At 41.8% G+C, this 26,595-nt stretch overlaps 2 protein-coding genes across 8 annotated transcripts in view; one reads left to right on the plus strand and one right to left on the minus strand.

The window, feature by feature from the left end:
- marchf5 (membrane-associated ring finger (C3HC4) 5) overlaps nt 1-2,520 on the minus strand; it is an 86,693-nt gene extending 84,173 nt beyond the window's left edge. For both annotated transcript variants that reach the window (XM_080205574.1, XM_080205573.1), the window contains exon 1: nt 2,411-2,520. In XM_080205574.1, the coding sequence (XP_080061700.1) occupies nt 2,411-2,460 (50 nt within the window). In that variant the 5' untranslated portion in view covers nt 2,461-2,520. The remainder of the gene's footprint in view (nt 1-2,410) is intronic.
- Nucleotides 2,521-3,126: 606 nt separating this feature from the next.
- The window catches only part of cpeb3 (cytoplasmic polyadenylation element binding protein 3), a 102,168-nt gene continuing 78,699 nt past the window's right edge, over nt 3,127-26,595 (plus strand). For 2 of the 6 annotated variants that reach the window (XM_080205571.1, XM_080205572.1), the window contains exons 1-2: nt 4,045-4,974; nt 5,202-5,971. In XM_080205571.1, the coding sequence (XP_080061697.1) occupies nt 5,213-5,971 (759 nt within the window). In that variant the 5' untranslated portion in view covers nt 4,045-4,974; nt 5,202-5,212. Of the gene's footprint in view, nt 3,252-4,044; nt 4,975-5,201; nt 5,972-26,595 lie in introns of those variants that run through there. The other 4 variants (XM_080205567.1, XM_080205570.1, XM_080205568.1 and 1 more) reach the window with 3 other exon arrangements.

Here is a 26,595-nt window from a genome sequence, read left to right on the forward strand (position 1 = left end):
TAGGTCTGAGGATTGGGAGCAGCTTAAAATTCAGCAAAGAACCACCAAGGGATTGATTAAGAAGGGAAAACTAGAGTATGAAAATAAGTTGGCAGGGAACATAAAAACTGTAAAAGTTCCTATAGATATGTAAAGAGGAAAGGATTGATAAAAATCAATTTAGGCCCTTATAGTCAGAAACAGGAGAATTCATAACGGGGAATAAATGGCTGAGACATTACATTTGTACTTTGCTTCAACCTTCACGAAAGACAGAATAATGCCCCAGAAGTGCTGAAAGAAACACGTTTTAATGAGGAGCTGAAAGAAATCAGTAACAATAGAGGAATAGTTTTGGAGAAATCGATGGGATTGAAGGTGGATAAATCCCCAGGTCCTGAAAATCTTCATCCCAGAGTACTAAGGAAGTGACCCTAGAAATAGTAGATCCATTGGTTGTTATTTTCCAAAATTCTTTGGTCTCTGGAATAGTTCCTACAGATTGGAGGGTAATGCAAGCCCGCTATTCAAAAAAGGTAGGTGGAGAGAAAACATGGAACTATAGACCAGAGAGACCAACATCGGTACTGAGGTTGCTGGAGTCTATTATCAAGGATTTCATAACTCGGCATTTGGAAGATATTGTTATAATCAGACAAAATCAGCATGGGTTTACAAAAAGGAAATCATACTTGATGAATCAATTGGAATTTTTTGAAGATATGACTAGTCGAGTTACCAAGAACGAGTGGATGTGGTTATAGACTTTCAGGAGGCTTTTGACAAGGTCTCACATAACAGATCATGTAAAGTTAAGCATATGGGATTGCAGGTAAATGTCTTGAGATGGATAGAAAGCTGGTTAGCAGATAGGAAGTAAAGAGTTGGCATAAACAGATCTTTTTCTGATCGGCAGTCAGTGACTCGTGGCGTTCTGCAGGGATCTGTCCTAGGGTTCTGACTGTTGACATTATATATTAATGATTCGGAAGAGGAAACTGAATGTATTCTCTCCAGATTTGCAGATGATCTAAAGTTGGGTGGGTGGGTGAACAACGAGGATGCAGAGATGCTTCAGCATGATTTGGACTGGCTGAGTGTGAGCATTTGTATGGCAAATGCCGTATAATGTGGATAAATGTAAGGTTGTCTTATAACAATAGGAAGACGGATTACTATTTGAATGGGTGTAAATTGAGAGCGGTGGATACTCAATGAGACCTTGGAATCCTCATGCATCAGTTGCTGAAAATAAGTGTGCAGGTACCGCAGTCAGTAAAGGCCGCAAATGGTACGTTGGCTTTCACTGCAAGAGGATTTGAGTATAGGGATAGGGATGTTTTGCTCGAATGTATAAGGCATTGATGAGGCACATCTGGAGTATTGTGTGCAATTTTGGCGTCCTCATCTGAGGAAATAGGTTTCTGCTTTAAGAGGAGTACAGCAAAGGTTTACTGGGGTGATTCCTGGGATGACAGTCTATCTTATGAGGAGTGGCTAAAATCAGTTAGGATTATATTCACAGGAGTTTGAGAGAGAGGCGATCTCATTAGAAACTCCTAAAATTCTAACAGGGTAGATTCAGAAAGTATATTCCTGATTGTGGGGGCAAGGGGAGAGAGTCCAGAACTGGGGGTCATAGTTTGAAGACACGGGGTAAACCATTTAGAACTGAGGTGAGAAGAAATTTCTTCATCCAGAGGGTGGTGAGTGTGTGGAATTCACGAGCACAGAATGTAGTTGAAGCCAAAATGTTTCAATTTCAAGAAAAAAATTAGATCTAGCCATCGTGACTAAACAAGAGATACAGAGGGGAAATTAGGATATTGACTATAATCAGCCATGATCAAAATGAATGATGGAGCAGGCTCAAAGGGCCTACTTCTGCTTATAGTTTTTATGTTTCTGACCTAGTATTCAGTCAAGAATTGATTTTAAAATTATAATCAAAATATTAAATCTAATTTTCTTGACATTGCTTATAAACATTTTGATAAAACAATGCTTGTAAAATTCAAAATATAAATTGCCAACATTCCCAGGTTTTGTCCATGAACAAAGCTAGGAGTGACGAATAAACCAAAAACACACTTCCAAAATCAAAGGCACTGCTTTAACTAGGGTGCACAAATCCATCACTTTGTCCCAATGTCTTCCAATCCCCAAGTCGAACAGAATCCCTCCAGAGCAGAAAAGGCCATTCAGCCCATTGAATTACACCGACTCTGTCAGAGGATCTTACCCAGCCGCTCTTCCTCCGTCTTATCCCAATAACCTCACACATTTACCTTGGCTCATCCCTGACCGAATCCGCGCACATGGTCCCTTCGGTAAGGCGGGGGAATGCCAGTGAATGCATTGTTACGGAGTTTGACAGGGCCCAGGTCGCTCACGGGGGCGGGACACTCGGTTAGCAGCTCCTGTTACTCACCGATCAAGCGGCTGCGCCGGGACCGCCGTGAGATCCGTGCTGCTCGACATTGTCCAGGAATCCGCGCTTTTCCTCCAGTCGCCCAGACCGGCCCCCCACCCCTCCCCTCCCGCCCCCCCCCCCGCTTTACACAGGGAGGTTCATGTAAAGGCTGGAGAGCTAGGCCTCTCTGCGCGGCCTAGACCACTCTGCGGGGAGGGGCTGCCTCGGCGAAGAGAAAGCGAAGCCGCTGGCTGCGAGCAAAGGAGCTGGGGAGGGGGGCTGGGCTGAGGAGACCGCGTCAGCACCACTGCTCTGAACCGACAGTCGCGGGGGGCTAACACCCATTAAAAACTGTTGGTTTTTGTTGGGGGAGGGGAGTGGGGAAGCTCCCCTCGGTGGAAAAGAGCCGATTTTAATTTTTTGGGAGGGAAGGGGAGGCTGAATTTAAAATAAAACGGTGTGTTTGTTCCCCAACACCATTTCACCACTGCCGAGCCGCGGCCTCCATTCACTGTGAGGTAATAATAGCCCGGAGTCAACCGGAAGTGCGCTCTCAGCGGGCGGAAGCCAGTCACGCAGGGCATGCCGGGAGATGTAGTTCCATCGCCGCTCTCGCCCACTCAGCCCGAGACGGCGCATGCGCAGGGCGGCCGGGACTACATTGCCCGCCATGCACCGCGCTGCAGGCAGCTCCCTGTGGGCGCGCAGGCGCGGGATTTCTCTCCTCCTCTGGCTCAGCTTTGCTGTCTGGAAGCTTTTGGGATAAAACAAGCCTGTGGAAGTTTACACTGCGCACCAGAAAAGAATTAGCACTTTTTCACCCCCTTCACCCCACCCCCCCAAACTATTTCACACTAAGGTAACACTTTTTTTTCCCCCTCTGGGTTGTCAGGAAAAACGGTTGAAGTGTTGTTTTAAAAATCCAAGATTAATTTTCGTGGATGGAACATTTTATTATCAATTCTTGGGGAGGGTGGTGTGAACCAGGAGTCAGGCGAGAATTTTGAGAGCATTCTGTTAATTCCCCACTGTGCTAACATCATAAATCAATCATGTCATTATGTGGCATTGATAAAACATATGATTCTTGTGACCTTGGCCATCGCAAGGGCCCAAATTGACCTTTTCCATTCTAAATCAATGCTGCATAACAGCTTGCCAGTCGGGCAAATAAAAGAGGATGTTGTCGCTAGTTAATATATTTAATATTTCTTTATGTAATTTGTTTAGATTGGTCGATTGACATAAATTGGTGCTTGAATTGACATTTAATTATTAAGCTGAGCCGTTTTGTTTTCCTGATTTTTGTTTTGGCCAGAAACGCAGCATTGTTTGACTCTATGTTTAGATAACAGTGGATTCTTAGTGCGTTTGCAATTTACGCCCTTCGATTTTCCAGAAACCCATTTTTGTTTTTCGCGTATGGTGCTTTAAAAATACATCTATGGGCAGAATATTCAATTTCGCCGTGGACGCTCACCTCTCTTGCTTGTTTTTCTTTTGGATTGTCAGTGTTGCCGTATAGAAACGAGCCTGGCAACACATGATATGGATGTGGATGCGAGTTGACAATGACCTTGAGGGTCTGGGTTTGGTGACAATAGAATTAATTGCGTTGTTAAAAAATACACGTGCAAACCTAACATATGTTAACCTGGGTGCACTGCAATGTGATTGTTGGTCTGTATGACTGTCAGTTTAAAAGGCTCGAATCGAATTCGTTACATGCGGATCATAAAACAATTTACAGTATTGCAGATGTCACTTTGGTGACAGGCTTTTTATCCTTAATTTGTCTGCAGAAAGTAAAACTAGGAGTTGTCCAATCGTCGTTTGGCTTACAATAACATGCAAACCAAGGAGCCATTTTATAAAATAAACCATTAGTTGCTGTGGATAAATGGCGTAAATATACCGCACGATAAAACAGCAATAGGCAAGAGCTTTTGGGGGTATTTTAAGATGTCATTGCACTCGGCACTAGAAACATAATTCGTGTCAACAATATTGCAGACGTGAAAAAATAGACAAGGTCACAAGTTACGTGTCAAATATGGTTCTGCCTCGTCAAGGGTGGTTTAGCCCTCCCGTCATATTAAGCTTGTGCTTTAAATCAATCGCCTGTTCGTTTTAACGTTAGAAGATAATTTCATGTTTTTAAAAAAAGGTTCTTGTTTACTTAAATTAAGCAGGTTGCTGTTTGTTCATTCCTTCACCATCCCTCTTCGGGACTGAAATAAAATGCAGTATGGAGCCAGAGCTGTAACACCAAATATTTGCCACTCAAAAAAACAAATCGCAGCGGTTTGGATGAACCGCGACTGTAAATGTAATGCTGGAACTTGTAACTATTTTTTTAAAAAATTAAAATGTATTTTAACCTTCTGAAGGACGCAGCACTATTTATTGACGTATGCAAATTAGCAAAGGGCTTTGAAAGCTCCTGAACAGGAACAAGAATCAGTTTCACATTGCGGGTGAGAGCTGAAGTTCCGGTGTAAAGAAAGACGTGGCGAAATTGGTGAATATCTGTTCCCGCATCCCAAATCTCTCATTCTGAGGGGGAACCAGAACACGAAAGGGTGAAGCTACTACTCATTCTTTAAAAAAGAGAAGAATTGAACATTGCCTTTGCTCCACATACAACCCCCCCCCCCCACCCTCCTCCATCCCCTGCCCCCACCCCTCTGCTAAATGGGGGATTACAGATTTGCTTTACAGTCACCTAGCAATGATACAGGATTTTCACCAGCGGTCAAGTACCAGAACACAGCTAATAACGCGTCTTTGTTTTTTTCCCCTGTTTCAGCTCCGCAAACCATGCAGGATGATTTACTGATGGACAAAAGCAACCCCCAGCAGCTTTCACCAAGGTCAGAGCAAAGCACCGAAGCCGCAGAAACTCCCAAGTCAGAAGAGAGCTCCGTGAGTATAAACACCCCGGTTCCTGCCCAGAATAAAGAGAAAGCGCAGATGGAGTCGCCAATTTTGCCCGGCCTGAGCTTTCAACCCCAGGAGCCCGGCACCTCCTTGTCCCCCTCGTTCAGTACGTGGTCGACCGGCACCACCAACACCGTAGATGATAGTTTTTTCCAAGGGATCCCGCCCGTCAACGGGACGATGCTGTTCCAGAATTTCACTCACGTCAACCCGGTTTTCGGTGGCACTTTCTCGCCCCAGATCGGCTTGGCTCAACAGACGCAGCACCACCAACAAGCCCAGCAGCAGCAGCAGCAGAGGAGATCGCCCGTCAGCCCACAAGCTCCCTTCGCCCAACGCAGCGCCTACAACCACCAGCCCATCATGACAAGCAAGCCCTCCTCGGCTTGGAACAACCATCAGAACACGACCTGGAGCACAGCCCCCAACCCTTGGAGCGGGCTGCAAGCCAGGGATCCCCGGCGAGCCGTAGGGGTGCCATCCCCCCTCAACCCCATCTCTCCACTCAAGAAACCGTTTTCCAGCAACGTGATCGCCCCCCCAAAATTCCCTCGAACTGCACCCACACTAACTCCCAAGTCTTGGATGGACGACAACGCCTTTAGGACGGACAACAGTAACGGCATGTTGCAATTTCAGGTACAGTAATCCGACCTCGAATGTTTCATTCATACCAAATGTACAAAAGACGCAGTAGGACATGACCTTCACAGTCATATTGTATGTGCCATCTTTAATAGGACATGACATTGCAGTGAAAACATCACATCTGGTATTTTCAGCTCGCTGATTGTACAGTTCAGTCGATCAGAATGAAAGATAATGTCCTTGTCACTCTCCAACGCCAAGAATCTCCTCGACCACCCCAGCATGTTCCCCAAGCCCCCCTCAAAATGGATATTGGCTGAAAATAGTGGGCCCTGCTGTCCTCAATACTGACTTAATTTGGACAGCAATTCCCTTGTGCTTCTATGCAATGTTTTGCTTCAGTATCAAAATTGGGCTTTTCCCTGTTGTTATTCAATGACTAATTGGAAGTATAGTCAACTGGATTTACATTATGATTTAAAGAAACAGGAGATGGGCTGTCTATATCTAGAATAATTAACTCATCCAGTAGGTCTCCACGGTGATCAGCAAAGGGTACATTTATCTAATCTATTGTAATATTTGTCCAATTGTTAAATTTAGCATTGGAATCACTTGCCCTTCATCTTTTAAGGCCACTTTGGGCAATTGTTTTGACGTCAAACAGAGGTGGAGCAAAATGTCATCGTCATATACTATTCCAATTGCTTTAAAGCAAAAATGTGCAGTCATTTTTTATGGTACACATGTCGTATTTACTGTAAATATTTGCTTAGTAGGAAAAAAAACTTGTTCGGCATTAAACTGGGCTTTTAAAAAAATGACCCTGTATTTTTCCAATTTATTACTGGAGTTGCGTACACTGTGCTGTTGTATATGTAGCAATTTCCAGCTTTCTATGTTTTAATTTTTAAAAGGTAGGACAAATTCCTTTAGTATAAATAATTATGTCATAGAGAATCAGTCTTGAAATTAATGGCAAATTGCTGAGAGATTGACAACCTGTACTATTGTGCAGAATCTGAACAAGTCAGTCAGATTCTGCTTTGCATATACTAGTTAATGGCGTATGCAGGAGGGAAAGAATAATTAAAGTGCACCCAGGGATCTAATATATGAATATATCCAAATAATCCTCAAATAAAATCAATAACCTCTTTAGAGAGAATTGTTGTTAAAATGTAATCTATTGATAAAGCACATTCTTAATTCCTTAATGCAAACATATGTTTCATGGCTTGCATGTGATTTTTATGATTCGACAGAATGCTAAGCAACCATTGAATTTAGTATGTTCAGTATTATTCTCATAAAAATCAGTCCGCAAACATTGGAAATAAAAGGTTTAGCAATATTCAGTTTCACAATAGCAAGCACTGAATTAAGGCTGATAACAGCTCAAATATTCTCTGGTGCTGGATTTTGTTATGTATGTGACCTTGATAAATTATCTGAATGGTTATCATCAGCTTCACTATATTCTATATCAGGGTCACCTGAAATGCAAGTCATGGTTGCATTTTTCGCTGAGAATTGCACATCAGTAAGTGGTGTTAAACTATATGTGTTGATGTACTAAGCCAGTTCTTTCAGTGAAGTGAAATGGAGGATGAGGAAATGGAGACCATGTATCATTGTTACAGTTGCATGGAAGTTTACCACATGCTGATTAATTTTTGTAATCAAATGCGTTGCAAGGTCTAGTTTGCTGTTTTGTATTCACCTTTGGTAATCCATTCTCCAATTAAAACCTACATATTCTGATGTATAATGTGTTGAAATGTATCTATAATATTGCGTAAAATTAGGCAACTGAAATTATCAGTTACTGAAATAATATTTAAATGTCGTATTTATAATGTAATAGATGTGGAGTTAACCTAAGGCTGAAGTTGTTTTAATAGAGCATTTTCCTAATAAATAGGACTGTGTAGTTTGGGACACTGAGTGCAATACTGTTCCTCTTGGAACTGGAATTAAATTAAGATTAAATTAGATATGTTGTCCGTAATATGTTGAATCAGTTTGTCGGTTTTTGGTTGGTAGTATTTGATTAGTCTAACCCAAGTCTGTTTGCAAATGGATATTCTTAATGCATCTGATAAGCTACAGAAAAGTCTATCTGAGATGACCAGTCAGAATAACGACACGTATATACCATCCCATATATTACTGAATGCAATATATGGGCTGGTATATATGTACCACCAAAAAAAAGCTAACTTTAAATGATAAACTGAGAGACCTGAGTGCTATTTGAGTGAAAGATTGGAATGAGAAGTATTTAAGTTTATTGACAGCAAATTATCCATTCGGTTGCTCAGCTGGTGAGCCCTAAGGTTTTTGATGTACAAGGTGACAGTGGACTTGGCCATCTGAAGGGAAAACCTGCTCTGCAAAGCCACCTAGTGACCATAGCATGGAACAACACTGGGACAAATGGCAGCAAAATTGATTGGGAAATGTTGACATAGTAATTTACAATGGAGAAAAAAAAATGACAAAATGGTAACTCCCAGAAACAAAGTGTGTAGTTGGGAAATACATGCCTCACAAGTAAGTTCTGAAACTTCATTTTTTTTGCCACATCCATGTATGAGTATATAAATGCATCGGTAGATCTTTCCCTTAGTTCAGACATTCAAAGGTTTGTAAAACTAGGAATGTCATTAATAGATGCATTAACTTAACATTGGGCAATACTCTGGGACATATGAGCAAAAGAAAAAGGGACACTGAAAATCCTGGGTTAGTATCTTGGAGATAGCTGCATTTGATTTAGGTTCCAGAATAGGAAGACTCTAGGAACACTTGGGCAGGTATTTGGATTGTGGACGAATCCAAGATCAAGAGGTATCTGGGGAGAAAGGATCTTGGGATCTATCTTGCAGAAGTGAGGAGGGGTTATGATGCAAGGTGGGGAAGTTTGGCTGAACTGGATTTTATAGGATTTCGTAGTTCTAGGGATGCAGAATGGGTAGATGAATGGGCTTGGAGAATAAAGGCAATCTGACATTAGCTCCTTTAGCTTGTTGGTCTCCAAAATAGAAGTGTTCCTTTGCATAAGCCTCCTCCAATTAACCCTTACCACAGTTTCCACATATACAGTTGTTTCATTTCACAATCAGTTTTGCTGCTTTTTCCTGATTCTTTTCTAATGCAAATTTATCTTCTGAAGAGGCATCACTAAAACACAATAGTAACTGTTATCTGGCTGACATATTTGTAAACTTTTAAGACAAGGTTGCTTAAAATTCAATAACAAATAGGATACTGTAGGGGAAAAAAAAAGGATTTTTCTTGGGAAAAGGCAACATAATTTTGGATATTTTCACTATCTACAGGAACAGTATGGCAAGAAAGCTTGAAACCATGCTCCTCTGTAACGTTTTTGCTTTGCTCCCAACTATTCACTTTAAACCATGTTCTCCAGTGCATTTTTTTACCATTCATCTTAATTGTTGTCATCTTTTTTCTTCCTACTTGAGGGTTTTTTCACCACCCTCCTCCTAAGAAGCGCAGACCCCTTAACGTGACACAGCATAACACTTTGCACCTAAGCTCCTCCTCACCTCCTCTTGGCAGCTTCTCCACTCCTTTCCCCGGCTCTCTGCAAATCCTCCTTGATTGCTGTTCCTCCTTCCCACTCTTGACAGTTTTCTCTCTCGCTGTCTCTCGTGCCCCTTCCTCTTTGTGCTGTTGTGGTCTCACTTGCACTACTACCATCCATAACTCTCTCTGCCTCTCACCTCCCTTGTGTAATCTCACGTGCAGTTGTTTTCCCCTCCTCTCTTCACTTGCATTCTCCCTTGCTTCTTCTTTGATTATTTTCCTCCTTGTGTTCAACTCCTTCCATGTGCCTGCTTGCTTTCTTAACCCCACTATACTTTGCCATCCAAATGTCATTTAAGGGTCACAGCGTCCCTTAAACAACCTGTGTACATTATCTCTTCTCTCCAGTCATATATTTTGGCATTTCCACTCATTTTTTCCCACTCACATTTGTGTAAGCATGCTCTCTTCCTGTATTTGTTGAGCCTCATTAGTTTCTTGTCATAAGCTATGTATTTTGCTTGCTCACCATCATCATCCACCCCTCACCCAGTTCTCCCCCTCTCACTTGTGTGGACTTTATACTGTCACCAAAAACCTCCAACTTCTACTGCAGCTGAGATTCTCTGGTGCCACTGCAGTGAATGGAGTTTTGGCTGTGCGCCAAATCCTCCGTTCTAGCTGGGAGTGCATGGCCATGGGCAATATTGGAGAATCCTCACCCTGCGTGTTTGTTGTGCTCACTTTATCTACCTCATACGCTTATGTATGTGGTCTTTCTCATTCTGCAGTGAGATGAGAATCATCTGCTCCTTCACTCATTATCTCTGGCACATTCTACTTTTCCCTTATGCATCCTCTCCTCTTTCTATTCCCCTTATTCTTGTTTCTGCGCTTTATCTCTATATGTCCCTGCTTCTGTCACATCTCTCTCTCATTGACTTGTTTGCAAGCTCTCTTTTGTTACTTCATGCACAGGACCTGAGCAAGGACAGCATTTGTTGCCCATCACTAATTATCCTTGAGAAAGTGGCGGTGAGCTGCCTTAAATTGCTTTGGCCTGTATTGTGTAAGCACTGCCACAGTGCTATTAGTGTGTTCCACTTTTGTAGCCCCAGTATTTATGTGAGCAGTACACTTTTCATGTTTCAATGGTAATCCCCTGAATTTTGATGATGCATTTAGCAATGGAATTCCGTCTCTTAGTTAGATTCTCTTATTAGTGATGGTTAATGTCTGGCACTTGTATAGCATGCATGTTTCTTTTTACTTATTAGCCCAACTCTTAATGTTGTCCAGCTCTTTGTGTAGGCAGGTGAGGATTCATTGTGATGGTCTTGGGTTGGGAAGGTCACTGATGAGCAGCTGGAGATGGAAAGGCCAATGATACTGCTTTGAGGAAGTCCAACTGTGATGTTCTGGGGCTGAGGTGATTGACCTCCAAAAATTTGCTAGGCATGTCTCCAGTTAGTGAGGCGTTTTTCCTTGATTCCCATTAACTTTGATTTTATCAGGGCTTCTTGTTGCACTATCCGTTAAGTGCTGCCTTGAGGTCAAGGACAGCCACTTCCACATCATCTCTGGAATTTAGCTCTTGTGTCCATATTTTAATCAAGTTTGCAGCCTGGAGGAAAGTGGTCCTGGTGGAACCAAAACAGAGCATTGTTGAGCAGGAGAATGAGTGCATTTGATAGCACTGTTGACAGCATCTTCCGTCATTTAATTGAATATTGAGAATCGTCTTGGGAAGTAATTGTCTGGATTTGATCTGTCCTTCATGTGAACATTATATATTGCACAATTTTAAGGGTGACGAACAGTGTTGCAGTTGTTTCAAGTAGCTTGGTTAGAGGTGTGGCAAATTCTGGGCCATAAATCTTCACTACAGACAAAATGTTGTTGGGGTTCTGGCCTTTACCCTGTTCAGTGGTTTCAGTCACTTCTTGATGTATCATGGAATGAATCGCTGAAGACTGGCATGTGTGATGGTGGACATACATATTCCTTGAATTTTATCTTGGACTGAGAGTGTTATTTGTCTAAGTGTGCCCCTTTATATTTTTTTGCTCACTGTGCAGTAATTTAGAGGGACTGACTTGTGTGTGGTCTGTGCAGGAACTTAGGCCTCAGGCAGCACAGCTTAGAGGGAATATTGGCTTAGAGGCTGAGATGGATCATTCAGTTGGCCCTTCTGACTGAAGATAGTTGCGAGTACTTCAGCTTTGACTTGGCACTGATATGCTGGGTTCTGCTGTCATTGAGGATATGTATGTTCTTGGAGCTGCCACCTCATTACAGTTGTTTAATTTTCCACCACATTCATCTGGCTGGACGTGGCAGTATATGCAGAGCTTTGGCCTAATCCGTGGGTTGTGGAATTATTTAACTGTGTTTAACTCCTTCTGTATTTAACATGATGTTTCCCTGTATTGTAGTTTCACCAGGTTGGCACCTCATTTTTTAGGTATGCCTGGTGCTTCTCTTGGCATGTTCTTCCACAGTCATTAAATCAAGGCTAATGTAAGCTCGCTATTCAAAAAGGGAGGTAGAGTGAAAACAGGGCACTATAGATCAGTGAACTTAACGTTGATGCTGGAGAAATTGCTAGAGTCTCTTATCAAGGATTTTGTAACTCAGCATTTGAAAGGTAATGGTAATCAGACACAGTCAGCATAGATTTATGAAAGGGAAATCCTGCTTGACAAATCAATTGAAATTTTTTTGAGGATGTAACTAGTAGAGTTGACCAAGGAGAACCAGTGGATTACTTAAACTTTCAGAAGGCTTTCAACAATGTCTCACATAACTACTATGTAAAGTTACTGCACGTGGGATTGCAGGTAATGTCTCGAGATGGATAGAAAGCTGGTTAGCAGATAGGAAGCAAAGAGTTGGTACAAATGGGTCTTTTTCTGATTGGTAGTCAGTGACTAGTGGGGTTCTGCAGGGATCCATGTTAGGATCCCAACTATTTACATTATATATTAGTGATTTGGAAGAGGGAACTGAATGTATCATCTGCAAATTTGGAGATAATACAAAGTTGGGTGGGAGGGTGAATTGTAAGGAGGATACAGAGATGCTTCAGCGTGATTTGGACAGGCTGTGTAAGTATCTGCATGGCAGATGCAGTATATTGTGGATAAATGAGGTTATCCACTTGGGAAGCAATATTAGGATGACAGATTATTAGTTGAATGGATGTAAATTGAGAGGGGTGGATATTCAACAAGACCTTGGAGTCCTCGTATGTCAGCTGCTGAAAGTAAAGCATGCAGGTATAGCAGGCAGTAAAGAAGGCAAATGATATGTTGGCCTTCATAGCAAAAGGATTTGAATATAGGGATAGGAATGTTTTGCTGCAATTGTATAAGGTGTTGATGAGGCCATATCTGGAGTATAGTGTGCAGTTTGGTGTCCTTATCTGAGGAAGGATGCCCTTGCTGTAGAGAGAGAGTACAGTGAAGATTTACCAGGCTGATTCCTGGGATGGCAGGTCTGTCATAATGAGGAGAGACTAAGTCGGTTAGGATTATATTCACTGGAGCTTAGAAGAGTGAGAGGGGACCTTGTAGAAACATATAAAATTGTAGCAGGGTTAGACAAGATAGATTCAGAAATCATGTTCCCAATGTAGGGGGAGTCCAGAACTAGGGGTCATAGTTTGAGATAAGGAGTAAACCTTGTAGGACTGAGGTGAGGAGAAATTTCTTCACCGAGAGGGTGGTGAATGTGTGGAATTCACTAGCGCAGAACGTATTTGAGGCCAAAACGTTGTCTGATTTCAAGAAGAAATTAGATATAGCTCTTGGATCTAAAGGGATCAAGGGATATGGGAGGAAGAAGGGATCAGATTATTGGGGGATGAATGGGGGAGCAGGCTCAAAGGGCTTAATGGCTTAGTCCTGCTTTTAATTTCTGTTTCTATGGTCCTCTAGCTTGATGGCAAATGAAGGATATGCTGGATCGTGTGGTTGAATACAATATGCTGCTGATGGCCTACACTTTTTCATAGATGCCCAGTTTGAGCTGCTAAATCATTCTGAATCAATCCCTTTTAGCATTGTTGTAGAACCGTTCAACACAATGGAGAGTGTAATCCATGTGAGGACTGTGTGATGGTCATTCCTACCAATACTGTCATAGAGTCATCTACGATGGGTAGACTGGTGAGGGACAGGTCAAGTAGTTGGTTCTTCCCACATGCCATTGTCTCAGATAGTAGCTATAACTTTTAGGACCTAACCAGTATGGCCATTAGTGATGCTACTGAGCCTCTGAACAAGAATGCGAAATGATTATGGGTTACCAAGTATTGTTCAAAAAGCAATTGTTAAGCATTCAGATTTGACAAGCGCTGTGCAATTATATGTATTCTGCTTTTCTTTGGTGTACTTAGAGCAATCCATAATATGGCGGGGGGGGGGGGTGAAATTGTTATTCGTTTCTACAGGCTCTTGGTTTAAATCATCTTGGCTGACGAAAAGCATTCAATCTCTGACACACTGACTCATTATATTCTGATCAATTTACTCAATTCTGCAATTAATCAGCCTTCCCAATCTTAAAATTGTAGTCATGGTAACTTTGACGACCAAGTTATTACTTTGTAAACAGCAACTGGCATTAGGACTTTGGGAGTCGGGGAGGGACATAGAACGTAGAACACGACAGCACAAACAGGCCCTTCGGCCCACAAGTTGCGCCGATCACATCTATACCTACCAAGCCATAGAACTATCTGTAACTTCCAATGCCATTAGATCCCATGTACTCATCCAGAAGTCTTTTAAAAGACCCCAGCGAGTTCACCTCTACCACCACCAATGGCAGTCAATTCCACTCACCGCCCTCTGAGTGAAAAAATTATCCCTAACATCTCCTCTGTACTTGCTTCCCAGCACCTTAAACCTGTGTCCTCTCGTAGTGACCACTTCAGCCCTGGGAAATAGCCTCCGAGTATCCACCCTATCTATTCCTCTCAACATTTTATAAACCTCTATCAGGTCGCCTCTCAACCTTCGTCTCTCCAGAAAGAAGAGTCCCAGCTCCCTCAACCTATCTTCATAAGGCATGCCTCCCAATCCAGGCAACATCCTTGTAAATCTCCTCTGCACCCTCTCAATAGCTTCCATATCTTTCCTGTAGTGAGGCGACCAGAACTGCGCACAGTACTCCAAGTGGGGTCTGACAAGGGTCCAAAAAGTTGCAGCATTACCTCCTGACCCCTAAACTCAATCCCTCGATTAATGAAGGCCAGTACACCATACGCCGCCTTGACCACATCCTCCACCTGCGAGGCCAATTTAAGAGTCCTATGGGCCTGGACCCCAAGGTCCTTCAGCTCTTCAACCCAGCTAAGACTCCTACCCTTGATATTGTACTCCTGCATCCCGTTGGTCCTGCCAGAACAGACCACTACACATTTATCCGCGTTGAAGTCCATCTGCCACTTCTCCGCCCAGTCTTGCATCCTATCTATGACACGCTGCAACTTCTGACATCCCTCCAGACTATCCACAACACCACCAACCTTCATATCATCAGCGAACTTACTAACCCATCCCTCCACTTCCTCGTCTAGGTCATTTATGACAATGACAAACAGCAAGGGTCCTAGAACAGATCCCTGGGGCACTCCACTGGTGACTGACCTCCATGCAGAAAAAGACCCATCCACAAAACCACACTCTGCCTTCTGCAGGCAAGCCAGTTCTGGATCCACAAGGCCAAAGCCCCTTGGATCCTATGCCCTCTCACCTTCTCAAGAAGTCTTGCATGGGGGACCTTATCAAACGCCTTGCTGAAGTCCATGTAAACCACGTCCACCGCTCTTCCTTCGTCAACGTGTTCAGTCACATTTTCAAAGAACTCAACTAGGCTCGTAAGGCATGACCTGCCCTTGACAAAGCCATGCTGACTATTCCTGATCATTCTAAACTTCTCTAAATGCTCATAAATCTTGTCCCTCAGAATCCTCTCCATCAACTTACCAACCACTGAGGTCAGACTCACCGGTCGGTAATTTCCCGGGCTATTCCTGTTCCCTTTCTTGAAAATAGGAACCACATTCACAATCCTCCGGAACCTCTCCTGTCACCATCAACGATGCAAAGATCATCGCCAGGGGCTCTGCAATCACTTCCCTCACCTCCCACGATAACCTGGGGTACATCCCATCCGGTCCTGGCGACTATCTATCTTGATAGAATTTAAAAGTTCCAACACATCCTCTCTCTTAATATCCACTTACTCAATCTTTTCAGTCTGCCGCAAACCTGTAGTACAACCTCCCAGATCACTTTCCACCGTGAATACCGAGGCAAAGTACTCATTAGGCACCTCTGCCATGTCTTCCCAGTTCCACACAGACTTTTCCCCCTTCACCTTTTATAGGTCCTATCCCTTCTTTTCTCATCCTTTCACTCTTCACGTATTTGCAGAACGCCATGGGATTCTCCTTAATTTTACCCGCCAAGGCCTTCTCATGTCCCCTTCTAGCTCTCCTAATTTCCTTTTTAAGCTCCTTTCTACAAGCCTTATACTCCTGTAGATCCTTAACATCTCTTAGCTCTCTGAACCTTTTATACACCTTTCTTTTCTTCCTGACCAGGTTCACCAAAACCTTCGTGCACCACGGCTCCTGCGACCTACCAAAACCTCCTTGTCTCATAGGAACGTTGTCGTGCAGAACTCCAGTCAAACATTCCTTGAAAATCCGCCACGTTCCTTCAGTACTTTTCCCCAAGAACACCACCTTCCAGTTTATTCGTCCAGTTGTCTGCCTGATGTCATCATATTTCCCCTTACTCCAGACAAACACCTTCCTAGCCTGCCTGATTCTATCTCTTTCCAATGCTATCGTGAAGGAGATAGAATTATGATTTCCATCCCCGTGATGCTCTCCCACTGAGAGATCCGTCACCTGTCCTGGTTCATTAGCCAGCACCTGGTCAAGTACAGCCTTTCCTCTCGTAGGCTTATCCACGTGCTGTGTCAGGAGACCCTCCTGAACACACCTAACAAACTCCTCCCCATCCAAACCCCTTGCCCTAGGGATGTTCCAGTCGATGTTTGGGAAATTAAAGTCTCCCATCACGACAATCTTATTACTACATCTCTCTAGGATCTGTTTCCCTATCTGCACCTCAACTTTCCTGTTGCTATTGGGCGGCCTATAGAAAACACCCAGCAAAGTTATTGACCCTTTGCTGTTCCTGACTTCCACCCACAGAGACTCCGTAGACAGCCCCTCCACAGCATCCACCTTCTCTGCAGCCATGACACTGTCCCTGATCAACAGTGCCACTCCGCCACCTCTTTTGCCCCCCTCCCTGCCCTCCCTGAAGCATCTGAATCCCGGCACCTGAAGTACCCAGTCCTGTCCCTGAGACATCCAAGTCTCTGGCCACCACATCACATTCCTAAGCAGCAATCCATGCCCTAAGCTCATCTACTTTGTTCACTACACTCCTGGCATTAGAATAGACACACCTCAGACCCTCGGTCTGGGCACTCCCCTTCTCCATTACCGGTCCAACCTCCCTCTCATACTGTCTACAGTCTTTCTCTACCTGGGAGCTAACCTCCTCGCTCTCAGTCTCCTCATCTCTATTCCCTCCCCCCAACCTTTCTAGTTTAAAGCCCCCCCAGTAGCCCTGGCCAATCTTCCCGCCAAGATATTGGTCCCCCTGGGATTCAAGTGCCACCTGTCTTTACTGAACAGGTCACACCTGCCCCTGAAGAGGTCCCAATGATCCAGGAACCGGAATCCCTGCCCCCCTGCTCCAGTCCCTCAGCCACGCATTCACCCTCCACCTCGTTCCATTTCTGCTCTCACTCTCCCGTGGCGCAGGCAGCAACCCTGACATTACTACCTTCGCATTCCTCTTTCTCAGCTGTCTACCTAATTCCCTGTAATCCCTTTTCATGACCCCTTCCCTCTTCCTGCCTATGTCGGCGGTACCTATGTGAACCACAACCTCTGGCTCCTCACCCTCCCCTTTCAGGATGTCTGGGATGCGTCCAGAGACATCCCGGATCCCAGCTCCAGGGAGGCAAACCACCATCCACGATTCCCGTCTGCGTCTGCAAAAACGCCTGTCTGATCCCCTCACTATGGAGTCCCCTATTAACACTGCCTTGCTGCTCTTTTTTCTTTTTTGAAATACTGCGTCAGGCTCAGCTCCAGAGACCTGGCCATCGCTTCCTTTCCCTGGTGAGCTGTCCCCTCCAGCAGTACTCAGACAAGAGTACTTATTTTGAAGGGGGACATCCACCAGGGTGCTCTCCATCACATGAGCTTTCCCCTTCCTAACCGTTACCCACTTGCCGCCTTTCCTTTGCCCCGGTGTGACCACTTGCCGGTAGCTCCTGTCAATTACCTCCTCATTCTCTCTAATGAGACGAAGGTCCTCGAGCTGCAGTTCCAGCTCCTTAACCCAGTCCCTTAGGGATTACAGCTCCACACACCGCACACAGGTATGGATGTCTGGGAGACCAGGAGCCTCCAGGACCTCCCACGTATTGCAATGGCAACAACATACTGGCCTCACACTCATACTTGCCCTTTTTAGAAATACAGAGAAGAAAGTAATAAAAACTTATAAACTTACCTTGCCTCAGCCCTTTTGCTTAGGCCCTGTGAGTCAAAGCCCTTCCAGTTCACAAAAAACAAAAACAAACTTACCTGTTCTCACATTGTGTCTTTTTTTGATCATTGGCTTGGAAAAGCAGAGTATGTAATGACTGCTGTGGGATGTGAGACGTTTCGGAATGACAACTAACTTGGAGGTGATGAGTAATAATTCCATCTGGGCGAATTGTCTCAACTTTTAGATTGTGATGTTTACCCCATAATTATAGCAGCACATCAGCAGTAATAGTTTCTGTAACCCGATTTTTGTCAATTTGGGGTGATACTTAAATGTCACTTAAGTTTATGTGCGAGTCACTGATGTTTTATAATTAATTACACAATGTTACATATTCACTGAGCTAAATTGTACGTGCCCCAGCAGACGTGTTTCCCACGGGAGTTTGAGGAGGCACGTGCATACAGCAGCTGCCAAAATCACCAGTCCACCCACCATAATTGATCCTTGACTGTTCGTCTAATTAAGTTTTCCATCAAGCCCGTTGACCCTGATAATATGCCACCCACACCATAAAGTGTTTGGATGGACAGTGGAAAGGCATTTTTCTTTCAAATGTTTGAAGGAAGGAGCTGGTTCACTCTGAGGGCTGCCCTTTGCCAGTTGTGGTGCAGTCCCTGTTGGGTTGAAATCCCCTTCCACCCAGCTCTCCCCACTGCCACTCTACGTAACCTAGACAAATAATCCCAAACCAAGACCCAGATTTACCAATTCGGGAGATCCATGGGCCTTAGGTGGCCATCTTCCCCTGTGGTTCTGGCAGTGGCCACTGATGCCTTCCTGGCACTGCCAGGACTGATGTGGTTGCTCTTCCTCGTTGAGGTGCAGAAGTCCCACTTACCTTTACTAGTCCATCCTGCAGGGCTTTATGGCTACAGGATGGGTCAGCACAGAGCATGTTGCCTCCATGCTGGCATTGTTCCTGAGTGCGTGAGGGTAGGGGTTGTGCCATTGGGAAAGCCAACAGTGTTGTCTTTGGTTCTTTGCTTTATAACCATTGACTCCATTCCTCTCCTAGGCAACTCTGGGACTGAAGCAAACTGTTTGTAATCTTGGTATCATTTTTTTCCCAAGATGAACTTATGATGACGTATCTGTAGTACCAACCTTTCAAACTAGCTGTCATATTTTGTTTTGTGATGCCCATTGGGATGTTTCATTTCAGTGAAACTTGTTACATGAAAAAGAAAAGATAGTTGCCATTATATTTCAGTGTATGTTATGAAGTTATGGTTTCCATTTTGGAACATGAGAATAAAACTTCAATGTTTTTCAGAGTTATCAACTCAGAAAAGTGGACACAGGTTGCCTTGTGAGATTTTGGGAAAAAAAAATTTCCTCTGCTTTAAAGAAAATCCAAAGGAATTGGGGGGATGGAGGGGGTGCTTTTTAAAATCTGCCATTGGAAGGCAAATTTCACAGAAGGCAAGTGATGACATGATCTACTAATGACTGGACTTGTTGATGCTTAATGAGTTACATATCTTATTTCCAGTCATGTTTTCAGTTTAATGGAGACAGCTAGCTGGTTGAGCTCCCCGGTATTGTGAGCTCTACAGCAATTTGTTTGATTCATTGCTGTTTTGTATGTGAAATTTGCCAATGGACCGTCGCACATTTGCGTGAAGCATGACATTTTTAAAAAATGAACGCTGTTCTACCTCTTGTTACTAGATCTCATGGTGCTTATGATGGAACAGGAGTCTGTATCAGAATGGTTTTATCATGTAACACAGAATATGTCATCAGAGCTGCTGACTTAAATTAACTGCTTATGCCATTTGGGCAGGGTATTCTGGAAATTTCAAGTTGAATTAAGTTCTGTAATTCTGACCTGAAAATGGACAGTCAGTGGCCATGATTTATTATATTTTTATGTAAGTAATTGTCATTATTTAAAAATATCTAAGCATAATTCTTGTGTTAAGTGCATCAGGTTGGATGTAGATACTTGACATTTAGTGGATCTGTGCAAGAGCAAAATTAAGAAGTTCAACAGCATTTTTGGACATGAGTGAAGAGCAGTAGAAATGTCAATCTTCGGTAGCACTAGGGTAATGCTGCCATTTGGTAGATATGTTGTTTGTTTAATATTTTTCTCCACTGTAAAGGGATCTTAGTTCTTAACAATAGAAGAGGGAGCCCTGAATGTCTGCACTGAAATAATAGTCTTAAAGTCTGCTGCACTAGCTGGGGAAATGGCAGAGGATAGATAAAAAGCTTGACTGCTGAGAAATTGCTCAGGGGCAACCTGGAGGGTTAGCATCTCTCTCAAGATGTTGAATTGGCAACCTTTATTAATACTGTTTTTCTTAGATCACAAGAAAAATTACATCCTTTGCTACTGTGTCTTTGGAATTGCGAACAGACTAATTTCATCAAATGGCTTAAATTAAAAAAATCAGCGTTGGTTTACGTGTGTGTAGTTACCATTTTATTATCAAAAAGTCTTGGATTTTTACTTTCAATCAGAAAGCCTCTTTCAAAGTTTTTTGCATCTTTTGTAAAATGTTTTGAGTGTGGCATATAATATTCTCTATGGATGGCTGGTCAGGCTGTCAATAAGAAACCTTTCCAATATTTGTCCTGAATTCATTTACCTTGGATAAAAGTTGCAGTGTGTTTTTGGATAAACAAGTGTCTGATCAAGTCGTTTATATAAATATTTTTATACTGGTAAATTCAATTTTTGCACTTTTGCTGATTTTTTTCCACTGAACTGGAAGGGCGGCACGGGTGAGCGGTGGTTAGCACTGCTACCTCACAGCACTAGGACCTGGTTTCAATTCCAGCCTACTTGAAAGTTGTGCAGAAATTATAATACTTAAACTAATCCCAATTTATACCTCTCAGCAGTTGTCCTAATCCCATGTGTCCATCTTGTTCCCATTATTTCTCAAATACCTGTTCAACCTAGCTTTAATAATTGCCATGATCTCTGTGCTGTATGCTGACACTTATACCTTGGCTTGGCCTAAGAGTGGTCAATATCCTCAAGGAGCATCCTCAGAAGGATATAGGTGTCCAACTGACCTGTGGTCACAAGGTGGCTGGCAGTACTTCCACAAGAAGTCTATTAATGTCACGTGGGTGGTCAAGGTCAGTTGTCATCACATGACATCTCTTGCTCATTGCTCCACCAACTTCCCATGCTGTTCAATGCACCACACCCCCATCACTTACCAAACACCAATCTCTGGCATATGGGACTCATGCTTAATAGCCAAATGCTCCTTCACATCTAGCAGTGATTCCAGGTTCACACCCATGTATTGCTGCCTTCACAGTACTACAAAATTGCCAATAGACTTTGTGTCTAGTAAGCAGATCATAATTTAAGGAGTTGACCATTTAAATTAGCCCGAGGGGGGGAAAAAATAGAAAATTATTTCACCGGTTTGTTCAGAAATTAGTTGGAAAAATAAAAACTCATTGTTCTACATAATGAGGAGAGATGGCTTTCACTTGCATTCCTTTGTTGCATTGTGGGGCTTGGTGCACACTGTACATATTCAGAGTAGGCCTTTCTCCACAGTTGGCAAAATGATAATTGTATGAAGAACAATGAACATCCAACTACAAAATATGACTTGTGCTTGCAGTTTAAAAAAAAGTGTACGTACTGTAACAGAAAATGTACCTTTGTTATTTTTGTGAAATATAATTTTCTGAGGTTTTGTTATGTTGAAACTGTATTTTAAATCTATGACAAGGGATTAAAATATTTTCAAAATGGTTTAAACATCGAGCCCAGGCTTTTGAGCTGTTGAGACACAAAATGACTGTTCCATGAATAAAGTTATTATTTTGATTTTTATTTTAATTTCAAAGATTGGCTTGATTGTTAGTTGTTGCAGGGGAAAACTTAACTGGGGGGATTTTTTTAAGCTTTAATCAGTTACACTTTCCTCTTGAATTAAAAGATTGGTGGTTATAACTTCAACTCAAACCAGACTGTTTAATCTCAGTGCAGTGTTGAGAGAATGCTGCATTGTCAAAGGTGCTATATTTTCAGTTTGCCTGCTTAAGTGGATATAACACATCTCGTGATGCTATCTCGAGCGGCAGTTCTCTTGATGTTTTGCTAAACGCTACTGCAACCAAAACCCCATGCATCTGATTATTTGTTCATTCAGTGTTCATGGGATTTTAGTGTGTGCATTTTTGGGTGCTATGTTTACCCACCTAACAACAGTGGCATTGATTCTTAAGAGAGTGCCATGAAATCTTTTACCTTCACTTGAGAAAACTATTCATTAAATGTAAAATAAGTTTAACCATCCTGAAAATGAGATAATGTGCTGCATAAGTACTTTTCCATTCCTTTTAGTTGGCTGTTAGTTCTCAAACTAATGAGTACCAATTATTATACCTGCATGCCAGGCAGTTTGTTTGATTAGCTTATCCCACAAATTTATTCCACATAAAATACAGCAAATTTTGTGACCAGATGTGTGATATTAAAAAAAATCCTTGTGCTTAAATAATTAAGGAAAACACTACAAAAGAAAGAGGGGGAAAAAATGACCTTGTGAGGAATCTAGCAGTTAAGGAAATGACAGCTACTTGGTCTCATCCCTTTACTCAAATATTTTGTCGGAGCTCATGGTAGTCATAACTTGGTGAAATAGTCAGCATTCCTTTAATTTGTATGACGATCCTGGGTTATTCTGTGGCAAAAAAAGGCAAAATTTTGCTTTTTAACAAACTTGTTGTTTAAGTACGAATTATTTATAATCTAATGTTTCAGGTTTTTCTCATCTAATGTTTAACAGTTTTGACATACAAATAAGTAAAAAGGAATTGTTCACAGAAATTCATAATTTTGAATAATGAGAGAAATGATTTGAGAAAGGTTCTTGTGGATTATTCCTGTGATTGGTTGTAAATACTTTGAGATTACAGTCATGCACAACTCATGTTTTAAGACTGAACTTTTCATGTAAATAATAAGTCCTTCACCGTATGAATAATGGGGTATATGATAAATTGTATTATACAGAGATCTCTCTAATGTATGAACCTATTAAACCACATCCTTGCTCAAAAGCAGAACTGATATTTCTAAGCAAATAAAGCTGGTTAGATCATCCTGCAAAATTTCTATTCTAATTTGATGAATATAAAATCCTACTTCTACTCAGTAAAATAACCAATAATAATGAACCAAAATAGATTAAAATATAACAAGTATTCAGACAATTTTCTTTAATGTCAAGTACATAAAGTGTAAAGTATTAACATTTTTTCCAATCCCCAAACCATACATCCTTCCCATCAATTTCAGATTTGAAAGAAATGTAATGAACCGCCTTTTCTTTAAGCAACTTTTTTTTAAGTAGACTGCTGTCATGTGTATAAACAACTGAATTGGATTTAACTTATATTTTAAATGTGAAAATAAGCAATGAAAATTAATGATCTCTTTTTAGGTACCCGAGTTGGTCAGCATACAAGAGAAAATTAAATCAGAAAATGAGAAATGTGCATACATTGTTTAGCTCTTCACTTTTATGCAGATCACCCAAAGTTAATATTCTGTTCTGTGTCTATCTTGACACCTTGCTCTATCTAGAGGCAATGATGTGTTGCAGCTCACTCAAGAAATGAGTTGCTATGGCAACATGCAGCTTTACATGCATGTTATCATCTGGAGCTATGGAAAGTGATGGGAGAGGCTCACACATTTGTTCCTTCCCATGGATGACCAGGCATCTCTCCAGTTTTTCTTGCCTGCCATTAACAAAAGTTGCAATGATCTACAGACTGATGCTCAGTGTGGTTGGCTACATAATGAATGGACTTCCTTGGCCACCTTGGGGTGGCAGTCAAACCAGAGTTTCTATTTGGAGGAAGGGATATTCCCCAGTGGTGTCTAGATCTATGGATTTGCAAAATGCAGTTTGGCCATTATAACTACTCTGACTCACTGCTGTGGCTGATTCCAAACTGCATACGCTGTCAATATTCATTTTGCAGTCAGTTTTTAGCTATTGTTACATCTGATGCACGATGCCTCCTAATTGTTTGGAGCCACTCTAAAGAAAAGCTTACTTTTGCCAAACACATTTCTCAAACTTTCCATATTTTTTCAGTATTTATGTGTATCACTTCCACGTATGAGACCGAACCTGGAGTAGTGCGCAGATTTGGCTGCCTTAACCAAGGAATGGTGTATTGTCAAAGTGGGAGTGCAATGAACTTTCACCAGATTGATTCTTAGGATGGCAGGACTGACATTTGAGAAGAGATTGGCTTGACTAGGCCTGTATTGCTGGAATTTAGAAGGAGAAGAGGGGATCTCATTTGAAGTGCTTAAAATTCTGTCAGGGATGGGCAGACTGTATGCAAGGATGATGTTTCCTCCAGCTGGGGTGCAGGGGGACAGGTTCTAGAACAAGGGGGTGACAGTCAGGGTATGGGGTAGGGCCATTTAGAATTGAGACGAGGTGAAACGTTTTCACTCCGAGGGACCTGTGTAAGGCTGTGGAGGCCAACCTGAACATATTTAAGAAGGAAATAGATTTCTTTACTCTAAAAGACATCAAGAGGCATGGGGGAGAGCAGGAATATGGTGATGAGATAAAGGATCAGCCATGGTATTGAGTGGCGGATTAGGTTGAATGACCTACTCCTGTTCTTATTTTCTATGTTTCTACATTTCCATCTTCCGCATATTAGCCACTCATCATGAGCAGATGATCTACTAATAGGAGATGTGCAATTTTTAAAAATCCATCTGATTTGTGACTTAACTCTTCAGGCAAGAGCATCATTATTCTCTTAATTGACAAACTAAATTTTTGCTCCAAATAAGAATACACCATTCTGTTTAGAATTTAAAATGATTTAGGAGCTGAGAAGATTAGATGGACGCATGTAGTAACAAACTTCAATGCACATTTCTGACTCAACGTACAAACATTTGTGACACGAAGAGTGTATAGTATGTAATCGTTTAGCAATGGATCCTAATGTTATTTGATTGCAACACATTTCGAATGTGTGGAATATATAGTGCTAGGTTTTCATATTAAAAATAGTAATTGGCCTTGGGTACAATTTCTCTAACCTGTGAACACTAAAATATTTAGGTAATATAAAGAATATCTGATCTTCTGGGTTTAATTTAAAAACTCAGCTAATATTCTAGTTTCATTTAAAAAAAAACCTAGTTTTGAAGAAACAAGCAAAATAATTAACACATTGAAAAAGAGTGATTAACATTTTGAAGTTTAACTTTGACTCTCTGAAGATGAAATGACCCAAAGCTTGAACCTTTTTAAAGCTGAGTCTTTTCTGAAAAGCAAGTATCTTCAATACTAAATATGCTGAAATATTTTAGCCCATTGTTTCACAATCAAAATTTAACAATTGGTTTTAACATGCCTGTATAATCGCTTATGTGTCTAAAGAAAGTTTTATTTGTCTGATAATTGTAACCATATATAATCAATTCAGATTACAACACTTCTAATTTATCTTGGTATTCCCACTCATTATGTATAGTGTTGTAAACCAAATCTTTCTTTCAAAAAAAAATGAAATAATTAAGATGTCCCATAATTCGACAGAAGAATGGCTAGGGAAGGGAAAGGGGCTTGAACATGATTTTGATCATGCAAATATTTGTACCTTTTTTACTGTTTCAGTCTTTTCAAATTATTGCAATTCACTGCAGATCCATAGTTAGAAGTCTCTTAATAGTTTAAGCTGTCTGTTTCGAAGGAAGTATGAGTGATCAGCAGTTTTGGAGCTTGCTAATGTCACCACATTCCTGCATCAGTCATGAGATTTGTGCACTCATAAAGTGGAGCTCATCTGTTGCTGTAAATGAATGGACTATGTTTAGATTTTAAACTTTACTCCTGCCTATGTTGAAACTATACGGTGCAATCATAACCATGGCATAATGGGCACCAGTCATCTGTTGAGCCAGTACATTAATTGTGTAATGTATTAGTAATACAACAAAGGGCTATAACAACATGTTTGTGTTATTCCAGGACAGATAGCTGACAAGCTGGTGTGACAAATAAAAGTTTGCATAAATGCATTCTTTGTGTTTGAAATGTTTGCGGTGGCTCAATCTATTAACATTTGAGAAAACACCAAAACCCACAGTAGTAAAAGTGGGAAATCCTGGAAGTGCTGTGCCACTGTTCAAATAAGGAAGAAGGGGTCTGAATGAAAAGGCCTACAGAGAATGCATGAACAGGAACTGTTCGAACTCAAGAGATCCTATGTTCTGTTGAAGGAGAACTGTCAGTTTAATAGTTTCTTGAGTTTAGGGTATCTATTTTATCAATATATAAACCCACAGAGAAGCTAAATGAATCTGTTTGTTGACCTGATTTTTAAAGATAAAGACCCAGATATAACCTTTGCTAGTATGTGCTACCATTTCAAAGAGTCCCTATAGTGCAGAAAAAAGGCCATTTGGCCCAAGTCTGCACCGACTCTCTGAAA

Source organism: Carcharhinus amblyrhynchos, chromosome 17 (genome assembly GCF_965287045.1).
Source record: "Carcharhinus amblyrhynchos chromosome 17, sCarAmb.v2.hapA, whole genome shotgun sequence".
In the NCBI taxonomy this organism is placed as follows: domain Eukaryota; kingdom Metazoa; phylum Chordata; class Chondrichthyes; order Carcharhiniformes; family Carcharhinidae; genus Carcharhinus; species Carcharhinus amblyrhynchos.